The sequence below is a fragment of the Vombatus ursinus genome, unplaced genomic scaffold (assembly GCF_900497805.2).
Source record: "Vombatus ursinus unplaced genomic scaffold, bare-nosed wombat genome assembly UNPS02014797.1, whole genome shotgun sequence".
Lineage (NCBI taxonomy): Eukaryota > Metazoa > Chordata > Mammalia > Diprotodontia > Vombatidae > Vombatus > Vombatus ursinus.
Window position 1 is genome coordinate 14,134,583 of NW_020954575.1, and position 14,036 is coordinate 14,148,618.

Genomic DNA, 14,036 nt, shown 5'->3' on the forward strand with positions numbered 1-14,036 from the left:
TGAAACAAGTTCCTCTCAGAATGATCTTTTACTCAATTCTCAGAAATCACATTCTGTCTCTTCTCAGAAGTGAAATCAACAAACATTTATTAAGCACTTACTATGTGCTAGGCACTGTACTAAGTGCTGGGGACACAAAAGGAAACAGTCTTTGCCTTCCAAGAGCTCACTTTCTAATGGTGGAGACAATACACAAACACCTATGTACAAACAAGAGATATACAGGGTAAATTGGAGGTAATCTCAAAGGCATTAATGTAGTATTGCAGAAGGTAGTATATAAACTGAGACTTGAAGGAAACTAGAAAATCCAGGATATGGAGATGAGGAGGGAGAGTATTCCACCTATGGAAGATAGCCAGTGAAAATACATAGACTGGAGATGGAGTGTCTTGTGTAAGGAATAGCAAGGAAGCCAATGTCACTGTAGGGGAAGAGAATGTAAGAAGACTGGAAAGGTAAAAAGGGACCAGGTTGCAAAGGATTTTAAATCCAAAAAGGATTTTATATTTGATAATGGAGGTGATAGGGAGTAAGAAGGGTTTATTAATTAGGGAGGTGACATGATCAGACCTGAGCTTTAGGAAGATGACTTTGGCAGCTAGGTACGGCAAGGACTAGAGCAGGGAGAGACTTGGGGAAGGGAGACTAACCCACAATCTATTGGAGTAGTCCATGTGTGAGATGGTGAAGGCTGGTACCAAGGGAGTTGCAGTATCAGAGAAGAGAAGGGGCCAAATTTGAGAGCTGTTACAAAGATAGAAATGACAAAATTTGGCTGAGTTCAACTCAGAATAACAGTTAAACACTCTCAGTTCTCCTCGGGAATTCTCAAAATGTCTTCACCACAGAATTAGTTAGCCTTGTCTAGTTCTCATCAGGAATGAAGGACATTAAATTCATTGAGTTCCCCTCTGAATGACAATTAAACTCAGTTTTCCCAAAGTGTCTCTTCAGTTCTTTCCAAGATGACAGTTAACTCTCCAAGTCCCTCTCAGTATCATTTTCCAAAAGCAGTTCATTATACAAATCTCTTCAGGAAAAAGTTCTCTGTTAGCCCTCTCTCAGTGTCTCACAAGACTCCTTTAAGAATGAAAGGTGGGGTGGGGGGGCAGCTAAGCAGTACAGTAGATAGAGCACTGGCCCTAGAGTCAGGAGGACCTGAGTTCCAATCCGGCCTCAAACACATGATACTTATTAGCTGTGCGACCCTAGACAAGTCACTTAACCTTGACTGCCTCACCAAGAATAAATAAATAAATAAACAAACAAACAAATAAACAAATAAATAAATAAGGATGAAAGTTAACTGTCAGTCCCCAAGATGCTGTGTTTTCTTGTAGGTGTAGAAACAAGATCCAAAGTCTCTTTGGGAGGGATTATTTTAACTAGGGTTACATAAATATTTACAAAATCTATACAAGAGAAATTCAAAGTGAAAAATTTTAGGGGGGAATCAGGAAAGGCCTTAGAAGAACGCAGTGCTCAAGGAAACTTTTGAAGGAAATAAGGAATTCTAAGAGAGAGATTAGAAGGAAATTCATTCCATACATGGGAGAAAGCTTGTGAAAAAGCAAAGAGATGAGAGACAAAATGTTCTATGTGAGGAAAAGCAAAACAATCAGTTTGGCTGAACCATAGAGTAAAGAAGGGGAAGTGATATCTAATACTAGTGTAGAAGTAGGTTGGGACTACAATGTAAAGGGCTTTATATCCTATCCAGATAAATGTATATTTGATTCAAAAGTCATATGGAGCCAATGGAGTTTATTTAGAAGGAGAATGAAACATTGGCTATTATAACAGTCTAAATGGGATTTGATGAGGACTAAATCAGAGCGATAAGCATGAGACTGGAGGAAAAAGGATGGATGCTACCAATCAATCAACCAACAAGCATTTATTAAACAATTATTATGTACCAGGCACTATGCTAGGAGCTGGTTATTCAAAAACAAAGAATGAAACAACTCATACCCTCAAAGAGCTTACATTACATCCTCCATTCTAATGGGGGATACAACATATATGAATGTAAACAGAATAAATATAAAGTGAATAAATACGAGTATTTAAATACAAGCTTATTTTGAAGGGAGGGCACCAATAGCAGTTGGGGAGGATCAAGAAAGGCTTCGTGTAGCTGAACTGAGTCTTAAAGGAAGAGAGAGATTCTGGTTATCTAACATGAAGAGGTAATCAATTCCAAGCTTGAAGGATGGCCACAAAAGTGGTACAGAGGTGAGAAATAGGAGAAGGAATACCGTGTATGAGGAACTGAAAGAAGGCCAGTTTGTCTGGATCATAAGAAGCTCTGGAACAATGTATAATTAGAGTAAAAAGTTAGTTTGGAGCCAGATTAGGAAGAGTTTTAAAAGCTAAGTGGAGGCATTTATATTTTATTCTAAAGGCAATAGGGGCCACTGGAGTTCATTAAGTAAGGTACTAACAGGGTCAGGTACTAACATGACTCAACAACAACAGAACACTCTCTCCTCACCTCTACCTCTTAAACTCCCTAGCTACTTCAAAGGTTAGATCAGGAAGACTTTCTGATCTCCTTAGTTGTTAGTACTTGATCTTGCTTCTTCAATTAACATGTATAAAATTTATATGTTGTATCCCCTCCAGCCCAAGCAATATGTAAGTAAGCTCCTTGAAAGTGGAGACTTTTTCTCATTCTATCTTTGTATCCCCAGTACCAAGCATAACATCTTGCATATAATGTTGTTGTTATTTCAGTTATTTTTCAAGTGTTGTCTGATTCTTTATGACCCCATTTGGGGTTTTCCTGGCAAAGATACTGGTTTGCCATTTCCTTCTTCGGTTCATTTGACAGATGAGGAAACTGAGGCAAACAGGGGTAAGTGACTTGCCCAGGATCACACAGCTAGTAAGTATTTGAGGCTGGATTTGAACCCAGGTATTGTTAATTCCCTGCCGGTGTTCTATCCACTGCCACCTAGCTGCCCCTTGCATATAATAGGCATATAATAATGTTTGTTGAGTTGGATTAGATTAGATAGGTCAAAAAGTGAAATAAATTCCCTGTTACTCGGTGTTAGAAGAGTAGGGGTGGGGAAATGACCTGATAGTTGTCTTCAAGTATTTAAGGGAAAAAGGATTTAGAGCTGTTCTGTTTGGCCCCAAAGGCAGAACTAGAAGCAATGGGTAGAAGTTACAAAGAGTCAAATTTAGGCTTAGTGTCAGAAAAAACTTCTTTATGACTTGAGCTGTCTAAAAGTGGAATGGGCTGCCTCAGGAAGGGATGAGATCTCTCTCACTGGAGATCTTAAAGCAGAGACTAGAAGAATATTTGGTTGGTAATAGTGAGGATTCCTTTTAAATATGGGTTGGACTATATGGCTACTGAAGTCTCTTCCCATGCTCAAATTCTGTTATTGTGGAAAGATTCTGGGAAGCATTATATGTCTTTTTCCTAGTCAGATTATCTTTTGCCTTGAGTTTCTTTTCTTTTCTTGTTGTTTACTGCTGATTCTTTCCCTTCTAATTGATAATAATTGATAATAAAAAAATTATAATTTTTTTCTGAAATTCTTTTTTCAAGTCTGAATTCATATCTGAAATGGAACCATTTGTTCTTTGATCTTAGGCTTTCTTTTCCTGGTGTGTGGATAAAGGGGCTTTCAGGGAGCAGAATCAGTGTTCCTTTCTATGCCATTGTTGGGAGCCCCCACGTGCCTGGGATATCACTGCTCCAGCCTTGTCAAAGGTAAAGATATCTTTTGATCATACTGCCCTTGCTTGGCTAGCCATAACAGGATCTTAAAAGATCAAGGAGAATGGAAGGGGTGTCCCACTATTGAAGAAGGGCAAATGTTATCCTGAATTTCATAAAAAGGAAGAAAACTCTGTCTACAAACTGTAAGCTATTGACTTTGATTTTGATTACTAGAAAAATTCTTGAATAGATTGTTAAAGAGATAGTAAGTGGACATCTAGAAAAGGCAATTGTACTTACAAAGAATAATAGAGTTTTATCAAGAATAGAGTTGGCTTGACTAATCTTATTTTCTTTTTTGATGAGGCCACTCAGCTGATAAATTTAGGGCATGATGAACCTATAGCTTACCTAGATTGCAGCAAAACATTGATAGAGAATCATATTATTTCTGTGGAAAAGATAAAAGGATTTGAAACTAGATGATAATACAATTAGGTCGACTAAATATTTGTTGAATGTCCACACTCAAAGAAAAGCCATTAATGGATCAATGTCAACTTGACATTAGATCCCAATGGAGTCAATCTGGGATGAATAACATTTTTATCAATGACTCAGATGAAAGCATGGATGGCATGTTCATTCCATTTGCAGATAATGGAAACATTCAACAGTTTTGAATGACTACCAGGATTCAAAAAGATCTTAACAGACTAAAACAGTGGTGTCTAACTCAAAAAGAAATGGTTACAAATAATCCATATATGCAGGCCACATGTTGATTTAGTTTTAAAATGTAATATTGTTGTATTTTTATTTATTTTGTTAAATATTTCCCAATTGCATTTTAATCTGGTTCAGGCCACATTCGAGAGTATTGTGGGCCACATGTAGCCCATAGACCATGTGTTTGACACCTCTGGACCAGAATATTAGGCTAAATCTAATGAAGAAGATGAAGTTCATTTCAGAGAAAAATGTAAAGTTTACACTTGGGTTCAAAAAATCAACCTCACAAGTACAGGATATACAGCAATTTTTCTGAAAAAAAAAAAAACCTGGAGATTTCAGTGTACTCCAATCTCAATAAGAATGATTAGTGGGATGTAACAGTTTTCCAAACTTTTTATCCATTTCCTCTTTTAGTCCAAGTAACAAAATCTCTTCTGTTTGTCCCTCCATTCTTCTTCCTTCAAATCCTTTCCCCTAGGCATCCTCCTCTCTGGCTCCCAGATTTCCTCATTTGAGTATATTTCCATAATGTACTGTGCTACCCCACTCCACCTCATTTATGTTTCCCTTGAATAAGGCATGCCTAGCCGTATCTAACCATATTCCAGTCATGAGTTTCATCCCATCAAGTTTCAGTGAGACCCATGAGGTTGGCTTGGTCTCCTTGTGTTAGAACTTCTACCTCCTCTTGGTTGTTGTCTATATTTTGTCTATTTGTATATAGACAACCAAAAACATGGTTTTATTACTGGAACCTTCCTTGAATTTTTCTCTCCTATGAAATTCTGGCCGTCCGAACAGCTATCTTTCTTCTTTCAATATCATTCTAAATTATGTCCAAGTATGTCCCTTATCCTATTAAAGTTTAAAAAGGCCTTAGCATTTCCTACCAAGCTGATGTAATAGCTGTTTGTGGAGCCTGTGTCTAGTGAGAGAGAGGAATTCTCCAATACTTATCTTTTTGAGCCCCTGGAAAACCATGAGACTATGATTAAAGGGTTAGTCTCCATTCCACTGGGGCAGCTAGGTGGCACAGTGGATAGAGTACTAGGCTTGGAGTCAGGAAGACTCATCTTCCTGAATTCAAATCTGTCCTCAGACATTTACTAGCTGTGTGTCCCTGTGCAAGTCACTTAACCCTGTTTGCCTCAGTTTCTTCATCTGTAAAATGAGCTGGAGAAGGAAATGGCAAACCACTCCAGTATCTTTGCCAAGAAAACCCCAAATGGGATCATGAAGAGTTGGACATGACTGAAAAATGCCTGAATTCTATTCCATTTTTTATAGAAGCAATATCTGCTAGATTCACTGCCAGTTAGGCTGGCCTAATTTTTCCTTAAAAGTCAAAGAGTCCTCCCCCAAGATTTGGTTGGTCCAGGGCTCAAGCTGTTGAAGCAGTTTCTCGGTTGCCTAAGATAGTAAAAAGCTCAGCCCACTGGGCTCCACCAGGAGGATTCATAGTCCCCCAGACTTGAAGGATGACCCATTGTCAATTGAGTCAATACATCCTTCTGGACAGATTTTTTTTTAGCCAAGGGAGATGAAGGGACTGTGTCTACCCAAAATAAGGCTCTGTCCTTGCTATACATTCTTTCGTTGCTTCTGTTAAGTAAATTTTTTCTTTCTTACTTACACTTATTCTTACCTCTTATTCTCTCTATGTTACTGTTAAGCTTACTTTTTCTTCATTTCTTATTCTTTCTATGCTACTGTGAAGTAAGCTTATTGTTGTTGCTCAGTCATGTCCAATTCTTCATGACATCATCAGGGGTTTTCTTGGCAAAGATACTGGAGTGTTTGACATTTCCTCCTCCAGCTCATTTTACTAATGAGGAAGTTGAGTCAGGGATAAGTGACTTGCCCAGAGTCACACAGCTGCTAAGTATCTAAGCCCGACTTGAACTCAGGTCTTCCAGCCTCTAGGCCTGGCACTCTATCCACTGTGTCACCTAGCTGCTCTCTTACTTTCTGTTAAATATCAGATGATTTACCAGTGTCTCATTTCATTCTATTCCCCAGCCTGAACCACCAGAACAAAGTGAGTCAGGCCTGGACCAGAACACAATTCTAAGGGAGGGAGAAGTCTCATGAAAAGAGTGAGATCTGAGAGAGTAGAGTTAGAACAGGGATATCAAATGAGGTAATTTTGTGAAACAGAGGAGATTATGAGACAGGGGCAAGCAGGCTGCGGTCCTGGGAACAGCTTGAACTGGAAAGGGAGCAAGAATGGAGATGCTAAGTCAGACTGAAGCTGAGTCATGTGCAACAGACACAGAGGGGGTCAAGCCCCTCTGCTTCGGGGTGCTGAGAACAGAACTAGTGAATCTCCACTTTCTTGCCCTTTGTTTCACTTCCACTTTTGTTCTCTCTCCCTGGTGAGAAATGGGCTACTTTCCCACACCCTATTTCTGTGGAGATTTTGCTTTCTGATCTGTTGTTTCTCTAAGATAAAACGGTTAACTATTGCATTGCTGATCTGTGTGTATATACTTGTGCAAATAGTGGCAAAGGAAGAGATAATAGGAGTAAAGTGTCCAGAATGGAGGGCAGCTAGGTGGTATAGTGGATAGAGCACTGGACTGGAAATCAAGAAGATTCATTGTCATGAGTTGAAATCCAGCCTCAAAACACTTATGTGACCCTGGGCAAGTCACTTGAAGTGAGTGGCACAAATACCCTAGCTCCAACAGTAGCTTTGTGTGTATATCTATATCTGCAGCACCTAGGACATTGCCTGTTTGCCTCTGTAAAATGAGCTGGAGAGGGAAATAGCAAATCACTTCAGTATCTTTGCCAAGAAAACCTCAAAAATGGAGTCACAAAGAAGAACAGCAACAATGCAAAAAGAAAAGAAATCAATTTTACAACTGCTGGAGCTTTGAAGAGAATGTTTACTGATTCCTATTTTTATAGCTTCAAAAAAAAAAACAAATAAAATAAATGCAAATCTTAACTGGTCCTAGAAAAAAAATAAACTTAACTGCTTAGAGGGGGGAAGTTTTCAAATGAGCTAGGAATAGCCTTTTTGAGGTGACCACTTTAGATATTTCCCCTTTCCTATTCTTTCTTCTCTTGGTAATTTTGAAAGGAAAACCCTGGTGACTTCCCAAGGGAATGACTAGAGAAAACTTGTGCCCAAGGGAAAACAGAAGGAAGACCTGGGGAAGAATGAAGCTACTCTCACAAGGATAGGGGCCAGCAAACATAAGTGACCAGCCATCTGCTCACTATCCCAAATACTTTCTGCCTCACACACCTATTAGACTACAAAAGTTACAAGTATGGGCCAGAAACAGACTGTGTGTCTGTCCTCTGAGGAGCAGCCTTAATAAGCTTAGGGAAGCTTACTTCACATTAATTCTTCTCATGTACTCAATGTCTACTAAACTGGCCTGTTTGCTATCCTACAGGACATTCTGTCCCCCAATAGATCAGTATTTCCAGGCCTTTGCGCAGGCAGTTCTCCCTCTCCTCCCCTCACCCTACCCCTTCCAGACCCTACCCCCATACAGCTGATGGTGCAGTGGATAGAATGTTGGGCCTGGAATCAGGAAGACCTCAGTTCAAATAATGCCTCAGACACTTATTAGCTATGTGACCCATGAACAAATCGCTTCACCTCTATTTGCCTCAGTTTACTCAACTGTAAAATGGGGGTGACAATCGCACCTCCTTTGCTGAGCTGTTGTAAAGATTAAATGAGATAATATTTATAAAAAGCATAAGCACGGGGCCTGGAACATAGTAGGTGCTATATGTTTATTCCCTTCCATGCCTGAAATGCTCTCTTGGAATTCCAAGCTCCATTCAGAGATCAGCTAATGTGCCATCTCCTATATAAAGCTTTTTGTGATCTTCCCAGTTGTTAGCATTTCCCCTTCAAAATATATGTGTGTACATATATAATATTTACTTTAAATGTATTTTGTATTTACTTATTTATGTGTATCTTGCATCTCCCCAATAGAGTATAAGCAAGAGTGTGCTGATAAATATTTAACAACTGACTTTCCAGGGTGGAAATGTAAATACAACATACTTTTAAGCTTAATCTTCATTATTAAAATTTTCTCTGTCCCTTTCTTAAGTCTAAATAATCAACAAAACAATTAAGCAAGCCCTGATTTGTAGTATTTGCCAATTTCCGAGGGATAAAAGCTCACATTGAAAATTTAACAATCAGATGACTCCAGCACACACTAGAATACAAGCTCTTTCAGGACAAGGACTATTTTCATTTTTGTCTTTGTAATCCTAAATTCCGGCCCAGAACCTAACATGTAATAGGCACTTAATTAATATTCACTGAATTGGCTGTAGGGTGATAAATTTTTCAGCCATGGTAACTCTCCCAAAGGATAGCTAGGTAGTGCAGTGGAAAAAGCACCAAGCCTAGAGTCAAGAAGACCTGAGTTCAAATCCAGCCTCAGATACTTACTAGCTGTGTGACATGAACAAGTCACATAACCCTTTTTGCCTCAGTTTTCCCATCTGTAAAATGAGCTTGAGAATGAAATGGCAAACCACTCCAAGATCTTTGCCAAGAAAACCCAAATGGGGTCATGAAAAGTCAGAGATGAGTGAAACAACTCTCCCAAACTGTCCAGTAATCATGTCTTAGAAGAATTGTGACCCGCATCACATGCAAGGAGCATACATATAGATGAAATCATGAATTCTTGAAATAATCAATTAATCAACAAGTATTTATCAAATGCCTACTATGTGCCAGGCACTGTTCTAGGTGCTGCAGATAGAGATATACACACAAAGCTATTGCTGGAGCTAAGGTATCTGTGCCACTCACTTTCTCCCTCTCCTAGTAAAGAGTTCCTCTTAGTTCTGGTCCCACACATGTGACCTGGATTCAGTTCTGAGAGGAATTTGGCTCCTAAAGAGAGGAGTCAGATTATTTTCTTGGGGTCTTGGGATCCTTGAACCCCCATCCCATAGCCCCATGAAGAATTATGTGATGCTGAAGTTGGGCTTATGTCTAGGGTCTCTCCAAATGGGTAGAGTAAAAAGTTACTTATTCTATAATGTAAATTAGGTGTTGCACAGTTCTTTATTTCCCTCACATAAAAGAAATGCTTAACACAAGAGACTCACAAGGGCATACTGACAAAGTCTTAAACAAGAAGAGTTAACTTTTAAATACAGCTATACTCTTCTAGGAGATTGACATTTAAAACATCCAAACATAGAGCACTTTGCAGAAATGATGAACAGACATTTCAACTTGGTGAACTTGAGACCACTTCCTCTTTTGCTCTGTGTGTGTGTGTGTGTGTGTGTGTGTGTTTTTCCTGAGTACAGATCACCAAACAGTAGTGCTGAGATTGACATTTCCAGCCTTTGAGGCAATCTTGTGAGTTCAGGTAGTTGGGAGTTCCTGGACCCCTCACTGTCTACACTATCAAAGGTGCCCCCTAGAGCTACTCCAGTATTTCTTGAAGGAGAAGATAACCACCATCAGGTGGAAGAGCCCAACTCCTGCCAATTGGAGACTTACATCTTCAGACAAACCAAATCAGAGTTGGGCTCTTCCTCCTGATGGTGGTTATCTTCTCTTCCGAGAAACAGCCAAAGAGGAAGTAAGCTCAAGCTCACCTAGAGTGAGCCCATATGCCAGCTGCCATGTGTGAGCAGTATGTTACTTCTTCTGGGATGGGGGTAGGATACACAGCCCTCCCACACACCACAAAGAAAGTTCCAAAGAGAGACAAAGATAAACAAAGACAGACAGTTTGTTGCCACATGTCCCAGAGAGAAGAGAGAGGACAGAAGAGAAAACAAGCAGATCTGTCTCCTTTTACAGAGTCCTTCCCCACTATGTCTGAGAGTATTGAAACCATGGGACTTTCCAGGGTTTTATATGTTGTCCCAAAGCACTGAGTTATTCAAAGCTGAACACATTTCCTCAGAAGTGTCCAGGATACAGATTCAGCACTCCATGGTGTGAGCTCTTGTGAAGCAGACCAAGAGGAAACTGTTATTTGCACTCATTACTAAAACAAAAAATGAAAAAGCCCCTGCACCCAAAGAGCTTATGTTCTACATGGGAAAGCAACACGTACAAAGAGAGAGAGAAAAAGAGAGAGAGAGAATTTATTTTAAGCCATTTTTCAGTTATGTCTGACTCTCCCTGACCCCATTTTGGGTTTTCTTGGCAGAGATACTGAAGCAGTTTACTATTTTCTTCTCCAGCTCATTTTACAGACTGAGGCAAAGAAGGTTAAGTGACTTGCCCAGGATCACACACCTAGTAAAGGCATAAAGTCAGATTTGAACTCAGGAAGATGAATCTTCCTGATTCCAAGCCCAGTGCTCTATCCACTACACCACCTAGTTGCCCCAAAGTTTAAAGACAAAATAAATAGTGCAGTAGTTTAGAGAGGGAAGGAGGGCATTAGCTATCAGAAGGAATCAAGAAAGGTGTGCTGTAGAAGAGCAGAGGCCAAGTTGAAGTGGGATTCTCTATAAATGATGAGGTCCTCCAGATGCTCAAGTTTGTGTATGACATCATACCGATCACATCAAGCCCCAGAACACTGCAGAGCCTCCTGGAAGAGATCTGGAATTACTTAAAGGAATATGACCTGTTTTCTAGACAAAAAAAAGGTAATGAAAGAAGGTCTAGGGCCCAGATTTCCGTAGGCATTTGGATGGATGGAGCTTTCCATTAGTATTTATCTCCCCCAGATATAATACAGGTTGCGGCCAACAAGTTGGGCACAAAATTAAACAAGAGAAGGTGAATGGGCAGTATTGCCTTTAGAAAATCGCAAAGCTCCTTTGCTGACCTCAAGCTTCCTATGAAAACAAAGGTCCATCCTTTTAATAACAACATTCTATTGGAGTTGCTTTATGGTAGTGAGACACAGAACATCACTTCCTCAGAAGAACTAAATATAAGCTTCACACAAAGAGCAATAGAGAACCATATAGCAGGTGTAAGGAGGCTGCAGTATATAACCAATGAGGAACTCCAAAGAAGACTAGGAGTAAAAGAAATTCTCAAGAAGTTGGATGGCAGGAAAAGAAATGAGCTAGTCATGTAGTAAGCTTGAGGAACAACAGGTAGACAACCAGGTAGAGTGGTCCAATGGTACAATGTCATGGTGGAAAGTGCATGGCACTTGAGGTCAGCAAACACAAGAGCTCAAATTTTACTGGTTTACTTAATTTCTAACTAGCTACCTGATAGGCATAGATGGCATAGTGAATAGCATGGTGGAGTCAGAAAGAAGTGAGTTTAAATCATATACTTACTATCTGTGTGACCCTGAGCAAATGACTCAACCTCTCTCAGCCTCTGTTTTATCATCTGTAAAATGGGGATAATAATAAGCACCTACCTCACAAGGCTGTTAAGGACAAAATAAGATATTTGTAAAGCACTTTACAAATCTTAAAGTTCTACCTAATGCTAGCTATTATTACTATTACTATTATTGTTATTATCATCATTCCCATATAGGATGACAGATTTAGAATTAGAATCTTACTTTGCAAATCCTTTAAGTGCCATATAAGTGCTAGCTATTATCACTAGCTGTGTGACCTTAGGCAAGTCACACTTAATCTTGCCTGAGCCTCTATCCTTATCTGTAAAATGGGAACAATAATATGTATAATATCTATCTCCTAGGCCACTGCTTTACAAACATTAAAGTGCTACATAATATTTATTTTTACCACTGTTGTTGTCACAATAAATGCAACTGGCAGAGTCACAATCTCCCTTCCATGGTAACATGGTCTAGCTTTTTTCCTATCTCACATAGCACTATAGAAAATAAGGCTATTTTCAAGTTCTCTGTTTGCCAAAAGAAAGAAATGGACCAAAAAAAAACTTCAATTGATGAGAAAACAACAACAGGAGGGTCCCAGATGACATAACTCTTCAAAGTTTTCTCTGAGTTTCAGACTGATATTTGTGTCTGGAAGTCAGATATGGGTAGTGACTGTCCCCTGATTATAATGCAGTCCAGACAAAGCATATATACTCCCTTCAGTGGGTACCCACCAGTCCTTAATATCTATAAATAGGAAAGATGCAGAAAATGGGAGCTCATTAAGTTCTTACTGAATGCTGAAAAACAAATTAGAGAAAATAAACAGAGCTGAACATTTATGTAAACCTCAATGTTTTTGATGTTTTCAATTAGCAGAATTATTTTTCGCTGTGGAAATTAATTGCTGTCATTTTTTTCCCACCTGGCTATCAAGCCCTGGAGGCAAAGACAGTTTTCTTATGACAGAGTCAAAACTAGCTGCTGTCTATCCTCTCCTCTACTTCCCACATCCCTGGTCCAAGCCAGAAGGAGCTAGAATAGTTTTAACAGCATTTGCAAATGATGTACATTGTCTACTTAATGGACTATTTGATAACCTTGGCTTTTGGGAAGATCTGTCCTGTGACCCAACAAATGGGACTCACTCCCAGAGCCTGATTGAAATAGTTGCAAAATTTTTCCCCAGTTGGGCAAACCCTGGGTGTTTATAAAGGTTAAAAAAAAAACTTACCATACACAAACATGTAATTAATCCATGCACTAAGAGAAGCATGGCAACCAGAACAATGTAGGTTACAGTCCCATAGTCCTATGCCCTGGTTAGAGCACAAATGCAATTCTGTGCTCAAGTCTGGGTGCCAAAATTTTGGGATGACATTGACAAACTGGAGAGAACAAAAAAGTGGGACCAGCAAGGAGAAAATATTGCAAGCAGCCAGAAAGAAACAACTCAAGTATCGTGGAAACATAATCAGGATAACACAAGTTTTAGCAGCCTCTACATTAAGGGATTGGAAGGCTTGGGTTATAGTATTTTGGAGGGCAAAGGAGATAGGATTACAACCAAGAATCACCTACCCAGCAAAACTGAATATAATCCTTCAGGAGAAAAAAATGGATATTCAGTGAAATAGAGGACTTTCAAGCATTCTTGATGAAAAGACAAGAGCTGAAAAGAAAATTTGACTTTCAAATACAAGACTCAAGAAAAACATGAAGAGGTAAACAGGAAAGAGAAATCATAAGAGACTTATTAAGATTTAACTGTTTACATTCATGCACAGAAAGATGATAGTTGTAACTCATGAGACCTTTGTCAGTTTTAGGGTAGTTGGAGGGAAAAAAATTAGATAGATAGATTGATAAATAGATAGATAGATAGATAGATAGATGGCACAGAGTGAGTTGAAGATGAAGGGGTGATATCTAGAGAATAAAATTAAGAGGTGAGAGAGGATTATACTGGGAAAAGGAGAAAGGGAGAGGTAGAATGGGGTAAATTATCTCACATAAAACAGACAAGAAAAGACTTTTACAGTGGAGGGGAAATGGAAGAAGGTGAAAGGGAATGAGTGAATCTTATTTGGCTTAAGGAGGGAATAACATACACACTCAGTTGGGTATGGAAATCTATCTTACCCTACAGGAAAATAGAAGGGGAAGGGGACAAGAGAGCAGGGAGATGATAGAGGGGAGGGCAGATTGGGAGAGGGGATAATCAGAAGCAAACACTTCTGAAGAGGGACAGGGTCAAAAAAGAGAATATAATAAATGGGGGGCAGGATAGGATTAAGGGAAATATACTTAGTTTTTCACAACAT

General features: G+C 39.3%; 1 protein-coding gene across 1 annotated transcript in view; it reads left to right on the plus strand.

The window, feature by feature from the left end:
- LOC114049249 (CMRF35-like molecule 8) overlaps positions 1 to 14,036 on the plus strand; it is a 72,203-nt gene that overhangs the window by 23,335 nt on the left and 34,832 nt on the right. The window contains 1 exon segment of the mRNA XM_027870478.1: positions 3,614 to 3,733. Within this exon segment, the coding sequence (XP_027726279.1) occupies positions 3,614 to 3,733 (120 nt within the window).